The sequence below is a fragment of the Mandrillus leucophaeus genome, unplaced genomic scaffold (assembly GCF_000951045.1).
Source record: "Mandrillus leucophaeus isolate KB7577 unplaced genomic scaffold, Mleu.le_1.0 Scaffold107, whole genome shotgun sequence".
In the NCBI taxonomy this organism is placed as follows: Eukaryota; Metazoa; Chordata; class Mammalia; order Primates; family Cercopithecidae; genus Mandrillus; species Mandrillus leucophaeus.
The window spans coordinates 3,182,774-3,202,415 of record NW_012098876.1 but is presented as its reverse complement, the minus strand read 5'-3'; the positions used below and the strand labels follow the sequence as shown (position 1 = coordinate 3,202,415).

Here is a 19,642-nt window from a genome sequence, read left to right as displayed (position 1 = left end):
GGGCAGGGTACAGGAAAAATTGTCAGGAAGAATGACACAATAAAATATTACCAATCAATTAACCAGTGGGTTGAAAACTGGCATTGGTCAGAGCTAAGGAGAAAGAGGGCTCTCCCCATAGTGAGCTGTGATAACAACAGGTATTACCGAAATGTAATTATAGCCAACTCTTCAGAGATGAGCCATCCATGCCTTGAGATTTCAGGGTCTCGATAAAGGTATTTTTGTTCTTGATTACTAAGATGACACTTGAGCCATGTTTTTAGATGCGATCTGGTGGGTCTACAAGTCTTCACCATATTTTAGAGCTATTTCCTTCCTACAGTCTGTTTTTGAGCTTGATGATCGGTAATCTCAGGCTTACTCCTGGGGACCCAGAGCCTCCTGCTGAAGCAACACATCCAGGCTTGCTCAACATAGACAGTCCCTTAACTTACAGTGGGAGATGCAAGTCTTGGGACTCAACTGTGACTCTAGCAATTGAATGGTAGTAGCATCACCCAGTGAATATTTTAGACTAAAAAAAGACAGAAAATGATATGGCATCTCCAATGATGTTTACTTTTGTGGAAAATTGTAATCTCTTTGATTACTTTATATTGCATTTTTGAAACTTACTCTATTATAGCTTGTTAAAGTTATTTAACTGTAAGTTAACTCTAATTTATTTCACAGCAAGATATAATAGAATCTCAGCATTCGTGAATGAATGAATTAATGAATATTCTTTATTCTAAACACTGTACAGTACCAAAATATCTTTTAAAAAGTTATGAAGGCTCTAACATTGCAGACAGTTTGGCATATGTACTATAATTTGAGTACCCCCCTCAATATTTCAAGTTGTCACAATTCTTACTACTAAAAGTATTGCTTTATCAATTTCAAGCCAGCTAAGATAGACTTCTTTAAAAACAGATCAATTTTTGTTTCTAAAAATCTATCCTAATATCAGGGTATTATTCTACCACAGAGAATTCACATTGATTGTCTATCCATTTAAAACAATATAGTTATAGTCTTTTCACAGTATTTCAAAAAGTTGGATAAGCTGGTGGTGTAAATATTTCCTCGTGGGAACTTTATACAATGAAAAGGAAATAAATGATTGATGCATACTCAAACTAATTGAAGTAGTACTGAATCAACGAGATGTTTTCACCTGAATCATGCCCACAGATGCTATTGCTTCATTATTCCTTAATTTAGGGATCACCTCCATTGGCTAACTCGATGACACGTGAGGGTTTCAAATAAGATTGCTTCTCCCTTGTAACATACATCATAAAGAGAGCTTGTTTAGAGACAGCCTCTACCTCCTGCCCTGAACATGTTTTCAAGGAAGTGATCAGGGCTGTTTGTTTTTCTTGCTGTTGGATGTGGTCTTCAGTGAAGTCACAGGAATGGAATGAGAGTGACCACAGTTGACAATGGAGTTATTTCCACAGCTGGCTGCAAAGAGTGGGCAGTCCATCACAGATAAACTAGCACATGGGGATAGATGATATAAAACATCTGTCACAATAGGGATAAGCAAAAACAACGTGCCTTTGAAGATTGTGTTTTAATGATGAGGTGGGGGGTTCTGTCTCTATAATGGGAATGAAAGATGTGTTGTTGGTAGGCAGATGGCTTCAGGCTTGCTCTTGCATGCAGTAAAGCAAAAGTATATGTTAAAAATCTCTGACAGTTGTCAAAACGCCTGATTCTGCTGACCATTCATTTCCTTGCCTATCCCATGTATAATCTATGAGAAAAGGAAGGGAGTGCTAGGAAAAAATAATGGCAGAAAAAAAAACTGGTTCTGAATAATTTTCTCCTGGATAACTTTAATACATCAGTATAATTTTGGCTGGAGGCTGAGGTCAGAAAACGTGTTTTTGCAATAAGTTTCTTCAATGTATTTGCATCCCCATGTTATTTTTTTACAGAAGTTTTGTAAGGTAATATAAAAATGCTGTGTCATCAAGGCCACATAATGATAAATATTTCAAAGTGAATTCCAGTTAGTAGACATAAAGTCCTATTTGTTTCTGTTAAAGGAGCAGTGAGGAAAAATAAAGACATCTTAGTGAACTATTTTTGATATAAGTTTGATTTCCCACCCATTTGCCTTTGAAAATAAATTAAAAACAATAAAATTCACATACTTTTATTTCATATAGTTGCTATAGAAAAAAATCTTTGCAATAGATAAAGGTGATAGCAAATAAATGCTGAATATTCTTGCACAATACAATTTTATATATACCCTGTTACATGACCAAAGGGGTAGTACTGTCACTGCTGTCCCCCAAACCATTCCATTCTGCTCTGGTAAGGAAATTGCTGCCATTGCTGCACACTTTGAAATTTTGCTACTTTCCCACCACCCCACCAGCAAAATGGATGTCACATTCCTTGCTCATTTGTTATTAGTCTTTCAACTCTAATTCCCTTGCAGGTGCTTTTGATTAGCAGAAGTCACAAATCTATATCTAGCAGCAAAAGGGTGTAGGGAATGTTTTTAGAAGCGTTTTCCTTTTTTTTTTAATTCAATTCTACATTGAAGAGGTAGGATTCACATTAGGGGGAACTAATGACATCTGAAGAGTATTAAAAAATAAATTTCTGCATCCATGAATGGCAGAGGTTCACCACAAGTAACTGGATTGGTCAAAATAAGAGATCTTAAAGAAAGAATAGTGCCGGGCATGGTGGCTTACGCCTGTAATCCCAGCACTTTGGGAAGCTGAGGTGGGCAGATCACCTGAGGTCGGGAGTTCAAGACCATCCTGACCAACATGGAAAAACTCCGTCTCTACTAAAAATGCAAAATTAGCCGGGCGTGTTGGCGCATGCCTGTAATCCCAGCTACTCGGGAGGCTGAGGCAGGAGAATGGCTTTAACCTGGGAGGTGGAGGTTACAGTGAGTCGAGATCGTATCATTGAACTCCAGTCTGGGCAACAAGAGCAAAACTCCGTCTCAGGGAAAAAAAAAAGAGAGAGAGAGAGAGAGAGAGAGAGAGAGAAAACAGATGTAAAGGAATTTATGATGTCGTTCTGACAAGACTTGACTCCTGACTGAGTTGTTATGGCTGATGAGGGAGAAGGAAACAATCAAGATGACTTGGCAGTTTCTTTGTTATTCCGAGAATCAAGCAGAGAAGAAAGAATATACTCTGAGAATGAAAGAGGAAGACAACATTCAGAGTGGGACATAGTAGTTTTGAGGTACATGGGATTCAGTCAGTAGTTGGAAATTTGGATCACGAGTTCAGAAGAAACACCAAGGCAAGAAATACTTTTTTTAAACTTTAATTTTTAAACTTATTGTAGCACTTTTGATTAATCAAGTCTTAACAGGCAGGAATATTTGGGAATTTTACTTCTAACACCTTATTTTTATGGTATGTATCTTGAGCTAACCAAAATATTTATCTACTGACTCTTACTATTTTACACAGCATATACCATCTCTTCTAATGCTTGGCTGTCATAGCTATTTCTAACTCATTGGTGAAGCAGATGACGTTATTTGGAAAGAATGGAGGTTTCAGTGTGAAGGTTGCCATGAAAATATGTCATAGGAAAAGAAAGGGAATTTTTTTGTTAAAGGAGATTTTATGGGTAAAGGCAGAAATCCTATGGAGATGATTGAGGAACTATACTAAATATTACTAGTTGTTTGTGATTATAACAAGGAGTCATATTAATATTACTAATATTATTCCAAGCTATCTGGCTCTCAAGCAAGAACAAACAAAGGACTTAACAAAATGATTGAGAGTCAAACCAAAAATCTTTTTAGAAGCAATGCAATAGAAAATTCATTCAGAGCCCTGACCAAATGTAGAGCTAAGCTTTCCAAAGCTTATTGTGAATATAACTCAGCTGGCACAGGCTCTAATTTAGTGGGGCTGGGGTTGACCTGAGATTCTGTACGAAGCTCCCTGATGATAGTATCCAGTCCCAGGCCATACTTTGAGAAACAAGATAGTAGAGTTTAAGAACATTCTATTAAACAACAACAACAAAAAAATTAAAATTACTCATATAGTATTACTGCTTAGGAGAAATGGCAATAAAATCGAGGTGGAATAAAACATGTAACTAAGTTTCTTGCATAAATCCTGAAGCAAATAGGACACTGAAGGATAACAAGATAAAGCTGTCTTTTATCACAGCTGGACAGTTTTAAATATATTAATTGAAATCTTGAAGGCCTCAGAATGTAACTTGTTTGGATGCTAATGTATAAGTTTTAATCTTAAAATATGCCTGGTATACCAAGACATATTTTATCTCAGCATTAGACTACAGAACATGTCATCAATGGGGTATATACTGAGTTTGAAGCATGTTAGCAATAATAATACTAATAGAAAGTGTGCTTTAAAAGGAGTAAATTAGTTCTTTAATAGGGTCGTGACTTCACATCTGTATCCTTAGAGCTAGTTAAGTTGCCAGCCCTACCCAGGCAAATTCCTAAAAATATCTTAAAGGAGAAAAGAAATATTCTCTGAGGGACCACAAAATGAAGTGCTTTTTGTAGCAAATTGCAGGACAAGGAATAGCTGCTTTCCCAGTAATAGCCAAAATTGAGGTGCCTTGTGACATATTTAGGCAACTTGCGCTATAAACGATGGCCATAAGTAAGATAACAGACAGCTTTTCCTCTTGATCACCCCTGTGGTTGGAGCAATGATTTTCCAGGCCAATTCGCCCATAGGATCTTACAAGACCTTGAAAAGGATTTGCAACCGGGTCTTTCAGTCTATTTGTCAGTAAGGAGAAGTTTTTAATGAGAAGCTTTATGACAGCTCACAGTCCTGAGTGCTAGTTAAAGCCAGATAAACATTTTACCAGACAAACGATGAGGCCCATAAATATTCAGACTTCTGCTGGGAACCCTGTTTGCCTTATCATTTGGAAGAAGACTGGCCTGAATATTGCATCTGATGTATGCTTGAAACTTCCGTAAGTTGAAAATGTGTTTGGAGGTATACAAAGTGATTGCTGTACAAATGAATAAAGCATTTCTTATCACATGACAAGGTTTGACAAGAATCTTAGGCAGATATATGGCTACTGAAACAGTTCATGGCATAACGAAGTCCTAATTTAAAAAACCTTAACCTACATTTGTGGCGGTACATTTGGCTGTAATACGTACAGAACATTTTGCAGCATTTAACTGAGCATAAATAATTCTTCCACAGAGTGGAAATCATGCCATGAACTCCAATATTAAACTTCCTAGGGTGGGATGTGGCTCTCAGAAGCCCTGGGATTTTCATGCTAAATGATGAGAAGGTCAAGCTGGCAGTGGTCAGACTGAGATATTGTTAAAGGAAAGTAGAGGAAATGTATGAATGGATCTTTTAAGTCCATCTTTTTGGCCAGAGAATGCTTCTGTTATTTCCATTGAATCTTCTTGTCCAGGTTGAGCAAGGAGCTGCTGTTATTGTTTCACACACCGTTAAAGTCCTCAGAGACCTGGCTGGTGAGCAAGTGCCATTCACTCACTCAGTCATTTAGCACCATTAACCAAGCACCTGTTTTATGACAGACACTGTGCTGAGCTCGGAATCATTAAAAAATAAATATATAAGGTATTGCAAATGATACCAGTGAACATAGGATTCAGAGAAGAAATAAAGTTTGATCATAATCGAAGTGTGTGCAAAATGTTATGGGAGAAGAGAGGAGCAAGTGACCAGTAGCCTGGGTCAGTCATAGGAGATGTTCCCCCAGAATGTAGTATTTGATAAGAATCTTAGAGGACACATGAAAACTGCTGTAGAAGCCTAGCAGTGCAGGCCAAGACAGCAAGGGTAAGAGGTAAGACGGGCCAGAGAATGATGAGGAATACAGTGTGGTGGAAAGAGAGGCTTCATGTGTATGGGCTGGGGATCAGGTTAGAAAGGTAAATTGAAAGCTATGTGATCCTCATAGATGATGTGTACTATGCTAACAAGGCCATCCCAGACCTACTTGTAGAAGACTCTTTTGAACAGGGATAATGCTGAAACAGAGTAGAAAGCAAATGCTTTTGGGCGACCCTACAACTCGCTCACTCTAACTGGTTTCTCAATGAGACAAGTGGGAATAGAAAAATGTCTTGTCTATCACTGAACTGTCCTATCTACCCTTACACTCCTCCAACACATTTAATGTAGAATAGCCATTGACTTAACAGTACCAGTGTCTTAAAAAGGACATTTCCACTATGAAATACTAACTCATCTCTAGGTTGCACTTTGGGAAAGGAGGTCATTTAACACTGTTTCCCTTATATCCCCATTTAGAACAAAACATAAGGAGAAACTGGTGTGCTCATCTTCAAAGTAATATATATATATAGTTTTTAAGGTAGAAAAAATTATTAGCTAATCTTAATATTTCAAATATAATTTTCTATTATGAAATATTTGGTGGGTAGAGATCAATGGTTTTCTTTCTATCTTAAAGTATAGAAGGAGCTGAAATATGTTCGATTAATCAATTCATTTTTAAGTGTCATAGCTTAATAGTCTTTTGTCTTTGATTTTTTTTTCTTGTGTTGTTTTTGATTCCTTTAAATACGTTTTGGAGCGTGCAATACGTCTGTGTAGGAAAGCTATATACCACGGGGGCCCTGCAAAGCGAAGACAAAGGACTATGGTGATGCCATTAATTTTTTCATACAAATAGTCTCATTTTTTCACATCATCTACACCACAACACATGGATTTTTATGACACACATATCTGTGAGTGGTAGACACCCCCAGCTGAAAGCTCCTCATTAGTTATGCGATTGGAATCAGAAGCCAATGAACACAAGTTCACCCTTTGTCATTGAAGCTGCAAGGTCCTTCTGAAGTGGCCTGGGATCTTTCTCTAAACAATATTTCCATTGACTCAGCAGCTAGGATCTCCTTAAGTAGAAAAATAAAAGGAAAAAATATAGTAACCCATCTGTGTAAGAAATATATAATCTTAACAGGATCAATTCTATAATCAAGTGTACAAGTTTAATGACAAAATAAGTGTCCTATTGTATATTCAGTCAGCAAAATCATTTGACCACAGGGTCCTCAAAATCTCAAATTTTCAACTCTCCCTCAATAATGCAATATATTTAAAAGCCACCTTGCTCTATTAGGATTCTAAAGAAGCTACTGAAAACACCAAAAGCTACTGATAAACATGTTTCTGTAGTTTTAGGCACAAATGTCTAAAGGATTAAAATAAAGCATTATTGAGAATCCTAATTATGTACCTGCTTTGGTAAGAAATACTTCAATGTGACATATTTACTTTATATTCTCATTCAAAATGACACTATTATATTAATAGGTACTTAACCAATAATTGAAACCATTATTCACAGTTGAATAGGCATAGTATATAATTAGGATTCTTTTAAAGGGACTTCCATGGCTAAAACTAATTTGGCTTTAGTGTCTGTTAATATTATAACTTCAAAAATAATACTTCCAGTTACTAGTAACTGAATCAAAAATCAACCTGAAATTAAAAGTTTCATTAAAAGTACAAGGAAAAAAACCCTTTGTTTATAATTAATAGATATTCTGCCATTGGGAAATCTATGTACATGCACATATCTCTTCAACATTTATATAGCAATGGAAAATGTCTTCTAAACATCATACCCCTAGCCCATAACTATATATCTCCATGTAGTAGTCCAAATATCATGCCAATTCGTCTAATCCTGTCCAAGCATTGGAAAGAGAAACCCAGCTCTAGTTTGCCCCATTTCCAAAATAAATAGCAAAATAAGTTGGCAATCAAAAATAATTATAAAGCAATTGTAAGTCATGACACAGTCCTGTTTTCTTTCATTGCACAATTATAGAATTTGGGAAATTGGTGTATATTATAGACATAATCTTGCCATAGATCTAAAATGTACTATTAGTTGTAGGGAAGAGACTGTAGATGAATACTTTGTGTCACTTTTCTAGTTACTGCCTTTCAAATTCTTCCTTACTTTGTATAAATGGAGTTTATGGATATGTGTATGTATTAGTGCTAGGGTTTCTGAACCCTAGCATGAATCCTGGGTTTGCTGGGTAATTATTTGTCTTGGGTAACTGTTCTCTGTGTTGTAGGTTGTATAGCAACATCAACAACCACTACCCCCTAGGTGCTAATAGTGCACGTCTGCAGTTATGATAACCAAAAATGTTACCAGACATTGCAAAATCACTCCTGGTTGAGAACCAATGACATATGTACATATGGACATACTTTTTATTCTAATATATATATATGTATACATATATATCTTATATAGCATTAGTCAAACTTTTTACATCAAGCAAATTTTGGATTTCATCTTTAAGGGGATGGTAATTGAAGATATCATAAATGCACATGTGTGAGTTAAACTATGGTTTTAAAACTGAACTGCCCCTTGGGAGAACAAGTTTTCTAGGAGTTTGGAATGATCCATTTTAACTAGCAATCTCAAAATAACATTTCTAACTCCTTTTTGATTGGAAGTTTTATTCTTTCATCCTTCTTTCGGTGAACACTTATGAAGCATATATTATATACCTCCTACTATAAACAGCACTATAGACACTAGACAGTGGTGAACAAAACAACATAATTTCAACCCTTTTAGAATAAACAATCAAAATCAGAAATATTAGTAAATATTTACCATTTGTCATTGAACTGAAAATGAGTGGTACTGATATATAAAATTAATTTACAAAAACTGTTTTGAGTACTTACTGCATGCAGTTCCTATTTGTAGAGATTACAAAAGTTGTGTAAACATAATGTCTTCCCTCTTGAAAGATGTAATGTGGAAAGAAGCAAGTAGAGAATAATAAAGGGGAGGGAGAGATTAAGTGCTAAAATGAAGTTCTAGGGGCAGTGTGGCTTCTGGCTTACCATGTAATTTATCATTTCTCATACCTCCAGCATTTGTCAAATCCTTACAAAGTTAAAGGCTACCACCTTTGCCACAGCTTTTGGGTTTCAAACATAATTTTTAAAAGTCAGACTGTACCACCATATTGGTTGGAAATTTTTCTATGGAGGTAGACAAGGATTAATGATTGTTTCTAAGAATTAGGGACATTTCTTATTCCTTTTGTTTTTTTCTCCCCACAAAAGCCTTTCTTAAACCCTAAACCCTCATGAAAACAAAACAAAACTACTGACATCAACAAATGAAAGAAATTAGACATCCCTACATATACTACAAGACAAGGAATGTTGCACGCTAATATTGCAGAACACTGCGTTTGGACAGCTATTCCTCAAGTTAAGCTACCTTCATGCCATTTATATTATGAGATCTCTGTTTCTATTAGATATTTATTCTACGAATATTAAAAACTGGCAAAAATCAGATAGATGAATAAAATAATGAAATCGTTACTTAAAACCACCTTTTAAAAATTCATATATACTTTTGTGTGAATCACCGTAGGCAATAGTATAATACAGATCACAGACATTTTGACTTGAGGCATTTAGATAAGATGATAAAAAAAAGGGATGCTGTTTTTTCTTTATTTTATTTTTACTTCTCCATTTCTATGAGTTCAAATAAAATATTTATCCAAATAAAATAAATAATTTTATTTTTACTTCTCCATTTCTATGAGTTCAAATACAAGGCTACTAAGAGTCCAAATACGAAGGATTCCTAATGTGTTATAACACAAGCCAAACTGATCAAACTGAAGCGTGTCAGGTCATCACACTTATTCAGTGATTATATGGTGTGATTATTCAGGTAATATTTCTAGGTCAGCCCATCAAAATGCAGGCTTAGCCCCTTTGAATGTTTTTAACAAGATGTATTGTGATTATCACATAAAAGACCATGTCCTGTAAAAAGACGATTCAAACAAATAATTGAGAAACAGCATAAATAAAATAAAGTCACTTGTTTGCGTGTAAGAACTGTAACACTGGCTTTATATAGTAGCAGTTTTTAGACAGAGCAAACTTCTTAAATTTTAGGGTATATCAGAGTCGCCTGAAGAGCTTGCTAAAACACAGATTTCAAGGCCTGAATCCCAGAGAATCTAATTTTTGTCTACTGCTGCTACTGATCCACAAACCATAGTTGGGGTGGCACTGAGCTAGAATACTATCACAGGAATATTAATGCAGCTAATTCTTCTTATTGTGGTTCTTCATCTGGGATTAATGTAGGTGCTAAGTCAGTGACGTGTGCTCTAGATGGGAGAGAAACCACACGTGCTTTTTCCCTGATTTGCCAGTGGTTTTGTATTTCAGTTGGGAAATTAAAATATGGAACTTTCAAAGACTTCAAATTTCTTTCAAGCATTGGCAGAAGGTTAACAACACAGATGCTTTTCTGGCCTTGGGTCAGATATATTTACGCCGCACATGATGATCTTTGGAAACTTTACCCAAATTACTGTCGCAATTGTTTATTTCAGAACTAGGGCAACCAGATCCACCCTTTGTCTCTTTAGTGGGAGCAGTTTTGTTTTGCAAAGGCAGTGGCTAGAAAGGACCAGACGTTTCCATCAGCTGTTTGGTCGTTGTGTTTTTTAGTGGAATTATAGCATTATACAATAGTTTTCTTTGCAGCTTAAACATTGAGCAAACCCAGACATCCAGAGATGGCTAAAATGAAAAATCAGTTTATTCTTGCTTTGCCACTTGCCAAGTGAACTCTATCAGACACCACATCCTATACATCTCAAGTAAACAAAGTTATGCTTAATGTGTTGGCAACATCTGTCACAAACACTCTTCAGCCTATGGCTTAAATGTATTGAGTTGGAGTGGATTTGACAGTTCATTTAGTAAGTCAAAGTTAAGGTTGCGGGTACTGGCTTTGCCAAACTAACCATAAGGCTTTCCTTTTCTTCTTTTGTATTTATTTATTCATGTAATACAAAATACAAAAGAGATTCTGTAGTTTTTACTAAGCAAAGTGGCTGACAAACACCCCCTTTGCTGTAGATAACCAACACTAAACCTCTTTAAGTTGTCTGTCTCAGATAAAGTATCATTAAGAAAATTCATTTCTCCCAGGAGTTCCTACTAGTTACTTCCAGTTTGCTCTCTGACTGTACATTTCTTCCATTCCCTTAAGATTAAAAAGTTTGTATTCTTAATAATTTGTAGGATTGTTTTCACTGAATATTTTTATTGAATGTGAATAAGACTCTACATTCTTACATATCCTCCCCCAAGAATGCTTACTTTATTTTTTATGTATGTGCAGTAACTGATCTGCTTAGAAATAACTGTTCATTTATGTGCAGTAACTGGTCTCCTTACATTGTTTTCCACTCTGTGCCTAATGTTGCTATTTACAATTCCAAATAATGATAAATCCCTTCTTACTCTTTCCTTTGATTGTCAGGTTTCTGGTTTATACACAGAAGCAACACTCACTCTGTGACATCTGTAATCAAATGAGTCCCAAACACTGCTTTCAAAGAAAAGATTCTCAAAGAGACCAGACAATTCTTCCAAAACTAATTCCAAGTGTAGGCATTCCATCCTTCTCATCATGCATGAATTTTGATTGTTCTGTCACATGCTCACCTACCTCATTTACATATTGCCTTTAAAAAAAAAAAAAAAAAAAAAAAAAAAACCACATCCCTGGGGAATGAGACAACCTCCAGGGCATTGAGAAGAAAGTATCCTTACCAAACACAATTTGGTTTTTATCTCTGATTTACATGAATGATCCTTTCTGTGGCTAAAGCAAGCTGTTTAGAATTGAGGTGTTTCTGGGATTGTGACAGTTTCACTGCATGTTGGAATGTCTAGGGGCAAATATTCTAAAAAGATAACCTGTCTTGAGTTCAAGAAGAGAATTGAAGTCTCGCACCTGCTAAGCATTAGAATGTTGTCAAAGTGCCACTTTTTGGTTGAAAAGAAATGCTTCAGGACTTCCATCTTAACTCTGAGGTTATTCTATAATTTATCCCTAGGTGATTTAAGAAGAACCCTAGTTCTTCTTAAAGTGTTTACTTCTGGTCTGGCACAACAAATACCTGAAATGAAGGCCAGTAAGTATTTTTTTTAAAAAAAGGAAAACAATAAAGATGCTTTTGTTAAAAAGATTCAGGCAGCAGAAAGAAAAGTGCTGTGTCTCTGAATTATAATTAAGTAAAAGCTTATCTTATGTTTCTCATTTAAGAGGCATCCTGATGAATGACAATTCACAGAAGCATCGAGAAATTCAAACAACACAAATGCACAATTGTGTATATTTACAAGCTATAGACCTTTAAAATAACATACATGTTTTCTGATTGATTCCTACTGAAAAGTCTAAATGTCTTTGTGAACAAAGCTGGCCCTGTGTATCAAGCATTTCCAAATATTTGGCTCAATTTCTATTATCTCTGAAAGTTAATGGGGAGGAGCCCATAGGGAAGGCAGAGTGATAGCCTGATCTTTTTTACAGATATAGTCAGGAAGTTGAATTTTGATAATACCAGGAAGAATTGCTTAGTTTGAGCAAAAGCATTTTAGGAAGCACTTGCTGTCGGTAATTAGTTTGGGTGCCAAGATCTGGCCATCTCCATGCATCTGTCCAGTGAGAAAAATAATGTTTAGGGAAATAATTTATTCAGATATATAATCATTTTATCATAACTGGGTATTTAAATGGGTTGTTATAAAACATGTTTCTACTTTTATCATAATCTTTAAATAAACATTGAAATTATATACTCTCAAAGATTCCATCCAATTCTAGCTTTTTAAGTTTGCTTTTTAAAAATATTTTTTCATTCTCCAAGTTAATTACTACAAGGAAAGTACCAGAGTAGAGAAAGAGAAAGGGAAGGATAAAATGACTTAGCTCCATTCTTCACTCACCATAGGAGACTTTGCATATGGATGGAAGTTTTTTAAAATGTCTGTAATTTCTTTTATCCAAAACAATGATAATAAATCAAAAAACATAGACATCCACTTTTCTTAACATCTGATTTAAAAGTTAACTTAATTTTTAAAAAAAATTGTGGATAGACATAAAAATTTGACCAGCTTTAACAGAGTTTGGCATTCTGTCTTGTGTCTAAAATATAGATAGATAGAAAACAGGTCAAAAGGTTAGGAGAAAAACAAATGGGAAATAGTAATTTTGATTTTTAGATTATCAATGATAGATTTTAATATGTCCTTCAAAGAGATCTAGTTCAGAAACCCGTGTGGGTCAGCATTATCCCTCTTAGCAGTAGATTGCATTGGGGTGACTAAGAATTATCTATGTATTAATAAATAATAGATAAATGACATAAACCAAGTCTTATCAAATAACAAGAAAATTAGAGAATTTCCACTAATGTTCATATTTTTCAGTCAGAGAAGTTTATATTTAGAATAATGGGTGAGAGAATATAGATGATTTCTTTCAATACATTCTACCTCAAAAAATGAAAATGTAAGTGACATATTTTAGGTACATCACAGGTAAATTACCTCAGAAGAAAGGAAGTTGTTAATGGCATTTATTCAGACGAGCACAAAATGACATGAATGGACATAAAAATTACATACAGTTGAATTTAGCCTTTTTAGTAAAAAAGTAAAAATATTTGATGTTCACACATTTACAGTTTACTGTGTTTATTTGTAAGAAGTCTCCTTCCTTGTAGGATATGTTTTCAAATGGACCTTGTATATGCTTGTAGGGTGCTGTGATTACACCAACCATGGACCATCCCATGTCAATGCAACCAACCAACATGATGGGCCCCCTGACACAGCAGATGAATCACCTTTCATTGGGCACAACAGGAACGGTGAGTTGAAGAGACTGTTTTGTTTCATTGAACTTTTTGGATCAGATGTGATATTCTCCATTTTTACTGGCATTATCAGTGAAACTGTGTCTGTACCATATTCATTGACTAACACACCTTCCAGGTTTCAGTATGAATAAGCTGCATTCTGCATGTATGTTCAATTCCAGGGCAGATGTACTCACAGTGGCAAGACTAAAGTTCCATTGTGTCATTCAGTTACTTCTTGGTTTTTATGTTTCAATGTACCAGATATAATGTCTGTTTTTGGAAAGGTGTCCTTTTGCAAATCTAGACCCTGTGACTTAATATACTCAATCCTGGTTTTCTCTTACCAGCTGTTTACCAGCTCAGCCACGAGATTATTACCAGGTTATACACAAGTGAGGGGCCATACCTATGACTGATACTATTCAATCAATAAAGAATAATTGAGTAATTGAGCTATAATCGAGTTATTTTAATCCTTCTTTTTGATATGTTGATATAGATAATGTTGAAAACAAGGAAGGGAACCTAATGTGCTTGATTTTTTCTTATAGGTTATGATATTTTTGACTAGCCTTCTTTCTCCTCAGAACAAAAGTGTGCTAAAAAATGCCTATTGCAGCCTGGATTTTATATCAATGAGGCATTTTAAATCATGGGAAAAACTTTATGTTTGATTTTTTAAAAAGATAATTCCCCAAATGTTCAAGGAGGCAAAAGCCTAATACAATCTAGAATATTGAAACTTCATTAGTTGCCATTACAGAGAACAATGAAACCATGAAACCTAACCACTCATGTGACACCTTCAGTAACAGTTTTATTTTGGCAAATGTTAGTGCAGATAATCTTGTCATTTAATAAAACATAGAAATAAAAATACATTTTTTTTTTTTTTACTGAGGTAGCTTAAATATTGTAGAAAGAGCACTGGACTAGGAGTCAGAAATCCTAGATATAAAACTTGAGATATCCTAGATATAAAACTGTTGTTTCTGTCAATTTTGGGGAAAATAATATCTCTAGTCTGAACATTTTTCTCTATCTAGTTGAAGTATTGAACTTGATCATATATGGGGCCCTTTGAATATCCAATTCTATATTTTTAAACCTATATGTCTTACAGTTACCACCTCTGTGATTCTTCAGTTAGGCTGACCTCTTCTCCAAATATCTACGTACAATATGCACACTAGCTGTGTATCAGGAATTTTACCCCATAGCAATGGCTTGCTTGCCAAATAAATCCTGTTGACTCATGGACTTTTAAGAATATAAGAAGTTTCTGTCATGTCCACTGAGGCCTCACAAATCTGTCCTAAATAGGAAGAAAGTCAGTATAATTTAACAGAAAGAGCCACATTATTTCAATAAAGAAATTTTAGTTTTAGTAACATAAAGTTGCAGAACCTGTAAAAAGCAGTTGATGGTACCTTACCTGTCTGAATGCTTGGGCTGGATCAAATGATCTCTTAGGTTTCTGACCTACACTTTTAGAAGTCATGTCTAAGATATATTTCACTGTATGCTGTGGTACAGCTAATTTTCATCATGGAGATACAGTTTGAAGAAATACTATATTGCTTTTATCAAAGGATTATTTGTAATTATTTTGTGTGTTACTAATAAGCAGGTCCTAGGAATAGTATCAGAAGGCTTGCAGTTTTTTATTTTTATTAATACATTGTAGATTTCCTTCCATATCAGCCTTTGTGTCCTTCAGTGATCGTAAATTCTGAATGAGTGATGTAATGTAATTTTACTGTATTGACTAACAATCTGGAATCTGACTAAAGAGAGAATTATAATGCAAAACATAGAAACTCTTTATAATTTTTACTCATTTGGTTTAGAAGTAAAGCCAATTGACTTGCTAAAATTTAAATTTGCAAACTAGTAGAAATATAAGAGCTAGTTAACTAAGTGTATGACTGAATCCTTTAGGGAATTAAAAAATAAGCTAAAAGACACAGAACAGACTCAGAATTATAATAGTTATTGAATCAACAACATATATTATGATTTTGTATTTGAGCATTTCAACAAGAACACATTTGTAAGGGACCACGACTTTTAGGCAGCTGGTAATAGCCAAATAATTCAATAATAATATATAACACTCTCTTTCTTAGAGAGTAAAAGTTTTAAGTATGTGGTTTATTATTAACATCAAATTTCCACTAGCTTTTTTTCTTTTCATCCTTTACATTCGCACTAAATAATGTTTAGATACATTATAATATTTGTGTTACTTGATGTTATGGAAAAGTGTAAAATTTAGTAAGGTTCTGAAGAGGTAGAGAGAAAACAGAATTACTTTGTTGATTCATTTAACAAAATATAATTAAGTGTCGTTGGTGTCCAGAATACTGTTAACTTTGCTTTCTTAGACTGTCACTCTAATTCTTTGATATGACTTCATAGATTCTTTTTATCTGAATTTTGATTGGCATTTGGAGTGACTGTTACCCAGTTGAGGATGATTTTGTAAAATCAGATTTTTCTACCTTATTGTATCTTTCCAACATTTTCATTGATGGGGAGGAATCCTGGCATAATGGAAAGATCAGTCAGCTTTGTTTTTAAACTTGAGTTCAAAACCTGGCTTTGCCCCCTTATTAGCTCTGCATGTTTAGGCGGGTTACTTAACCTCTCAGAACTTTTGCTTTCTCATTTTACAAAATGGGAAAAATAATGCTTGCATCCCAGAGATGTTGTGAGTGTTAATGAAGTGACAATATGCAGCATTCCTTATACAGTGTGATACCCAGTATGTGCTTCTCAAATGAGCTGCTCATACCCTTCACATCCAGTGGCTTCTAACTGGTGGGAGTCTAGTTTAGGTAGCCAGAAGTGATGTAGCACACTGTAAAATCCATGGTATAACTCACTTACCTGCACTATTTCACTTGTTAAAAATAATTTCTTTAACGTCTCCATTTCTTTGGCTGCTAACATATTCTTTTAAGGTAGCAAACTCAAAAGCCAGTAGAGTCCAGCCAAGTCATATTAATGAATGAAGTGGATCAAGTTCAAGCAAAAACCCTTGGAAATACATAATCAATTTTTAAATATTTGCCTATATCATAAACATACTCATACCATATACACATATATGACATTGGAGATTATATTTTAGATAAGATGTATTTTCCGTACAATAATAATACTATCTCTGCCTGAGTTTTGGGCAAATAGAAGTGAGAGGTGGTGCCTTTGGCAGCCTGAAATAAGGATGCCTTGTCTGAAGAGGACAGCCACTACTCCATTAGTAGTACAGCTATTGTGATGGCTATTGCCACATGGACATACAGACCCAGGGTGGTCTCACTTTCCAACTTTTAAAGATAAGCTGAATTCTTGAATTTTGATTTGAAATTTCTCTATATTTAAATATTGGGCCCAGTTTGTCCCAAGAACTCCCAGTTTGTGACTCCTGCCCAGGGTTTTTCTGGTTCTCCTCAAACCTCTCTGGCCACTCCTCCTTCTCTTCCTGCACAGATTGGTAAGCCAGAGCTTCGTTTGTAACATACTTATGCCACATGATTTTCGTAAGCAATCTCATTCACTCTCATGGTTGTAAACCCTGGCTTCCATGTTGACTCCTAAATCTCCGTCTCCAATGCTAACCTCATCTAAGAATTTTAGACTCATTTATCCAACTACTTGCTAAGTATCTCCATGGAAATCTCCCTCAGACATCGCAAAGTCAGCATGACCCACACTAATCTCATGAGCTTTCCATAGCTTCCTTCCAACTGAAACCTCTTCTTCTTGTATGTTTCTGCTCCATTTCCCTGCAAACCAATGACATGACCATTTTCCCTGTGGCCAAACCATACACCTAAGACCCGAGCAAGACCTTTTCCTTCTCCCTCACCACCATACACAATTACTTTTCAAGTCCCACTGGTTTTCTCTCATAGACATTGGTCAAATACATTCTTTCTTCCACATTTCTGGAGTCTCTGCCCTGGGACTCATTTGATTAATTGTAATAGTTTCCTAATTGTTCTTCAAGCTTTAAATTTCAGTTTGCTCCAATCCATTCTCTACCCTGTTGTCACAGGTAGTCAATCTAAAACTATCTGACTGTGTCTGTCTCCTAACTGAAACATTTCAGAGGATTTCAGACATCTGAGCTCACAGAAATTCTGCAAAACAAGGTGTGAACAGTGACAACTCAAGATTAAGATAGGATTCTAAACTCTAGAAACAGATAGGTTCCAAGGGCAGAGCAGAGAGTGACCCAGTGAATAATCTAGAGTAGGAAACGATCAGGGCTGACGGAAGTTGTAGCTGTATTAGAATTTTCCATTTTTAAAAGGGGGATCTTGAACACAGGCTTAGTCCCACTCTTCCTTTTAAAGTCCCTGGCTAAAGGAATTGTATTGGGCCAAAACCTCTTTTTCCTTTTCATAAAAGACGATATAATTGTCTCCCATGACCTCAAATTTTGAAATGAATGCCATGTAGTTTAATTAACCTTTCTCTACAATTTGCCACCTCAAATGTTTATTGTTCAATTCTCTATTTTAAGCTAGACAGAATCTGCAGGCCTCAAAAAATAATGCATTTTATGCAAGCAGTGTAACTGTTTTATTTCAGGGCTCTGCTGACCCTGAAGGATTTTCATAGCTTTTCTACTTTTGTTTATATTTTTGTCACAGTATTCCCTCGATGGAACCAAAGCCCCATTATCCATAACGTCTTCTCACTTTATTATAAGCTTTAGCAGAAACCACTGGAGATTTTACTGTGTTATGAGAACCTCCAAATTGCATGACAATCTTGTTTTACAAGTGTCTTATCTCCTTTTCATTTGTTCAGTTGCTGGTCACCAGCGGCTTACAATGTCACCAGAATCTGTTGGAAGAAATAAAAAGTTTTTGTTCTGCAGGTTTTGTATCTGCAGTTTGGTTTGTGTTCTCCAAGTCACTGATGATTTGTGATATCATTGATTTCCACAGTGTAACCATAGTCACTCACAAAAATAACCTTGTAATTGTACTCCATCTGTCCCCACAGTTCTCTAGCATTTTTCAGTCACACCACTCCTTTACTGCTCTGAAATTTTGTTGGTATCAGGTGAAAATCCTCAATTATTCAGTTTGTTTAGATATTGTTCTTTTTTCTGTTATTAGGTATCAATATAAATATTAAAACAAATTTTTTAAAAGCTAACAGGATGTTAAATGGACTCTGATTCAGGAAACTGTATCATAAATGGTAATGAGTACATCTCCTGAAATAGTTTTTCAGGAAAAAATATTAATTAATTTAAAACACTCAAATACAAAACAGAAAATATGTCTAAAAAGGTAATAGATTTAAAAAACTGGTTTAGCCTTACTGTAAAATGAAAGACTTTTGAAGGGAGTCTTAGAAACAATAAATGAACTGGCATTAAATGTAAGTCTAGTGGTATGAGTGTGTATTTGTAAATATTACACTTTTGTTGTTTAAAAAAATGAATTCTGAATTCAAATAAGTTACCGCCATAGTAAAAAAGCCTCAATAGATAAAATGCCGAAGAACATGAACAGATAGTTGATAAAAGAGTAAATAGAATGCCAAGGAACATGTACAAAAATTATAATCAAAGAAACAAACAGTAATCAAATATACATGTACATATATCCCATCAAATAAAGCTATCAAAATGCAGTACAAATTGCTAATGAAGGTGTAGGAAAATAAGTGTTCTCTAGCATTGATTACTTGATGATAGGAATCTCAATTTGTGTAAGTACCAGTTGGATAGCAAGGTAGTCAATTGAGATACTTCAAAACATTTATACTGACTAAAAAGAAGTTACAGTTTTGAGAAGCTCGTCTATGGAAATATTCTAAAATATCAGAAAAGTAATTATACCTCAAAAATATTTG

At 35.0% G+C, this 19,642-nt stretch overlaps 1 protein-coding gene across 5 annotated transcripts in view; it reads left to right on the top strand.

Moving 5' to 3' along the window:
- The window catches only part of RBMS3 (RNA binding motif, single stranded interacting protein 3), an 822,470-nt gene that overhangs the window by 721,758 nt on the left and 81,070 nt on the right, over positions 1-19,642 (top strand). For all 5 annotated transcript variants that reach the window (XM_011985518.1, XM_011985510.1, XM_011985488.1 and 2 more), the window contains one exon: positions 13,655-13,765. In XM_011985518.1, coding sequence (XP_011840908.1) covers positions 13,655-13,765 — 111 coding nt within the window. The remainder of the gene's footprint in view (positions 1-13,654; positions 13,766-19,642) is intronic.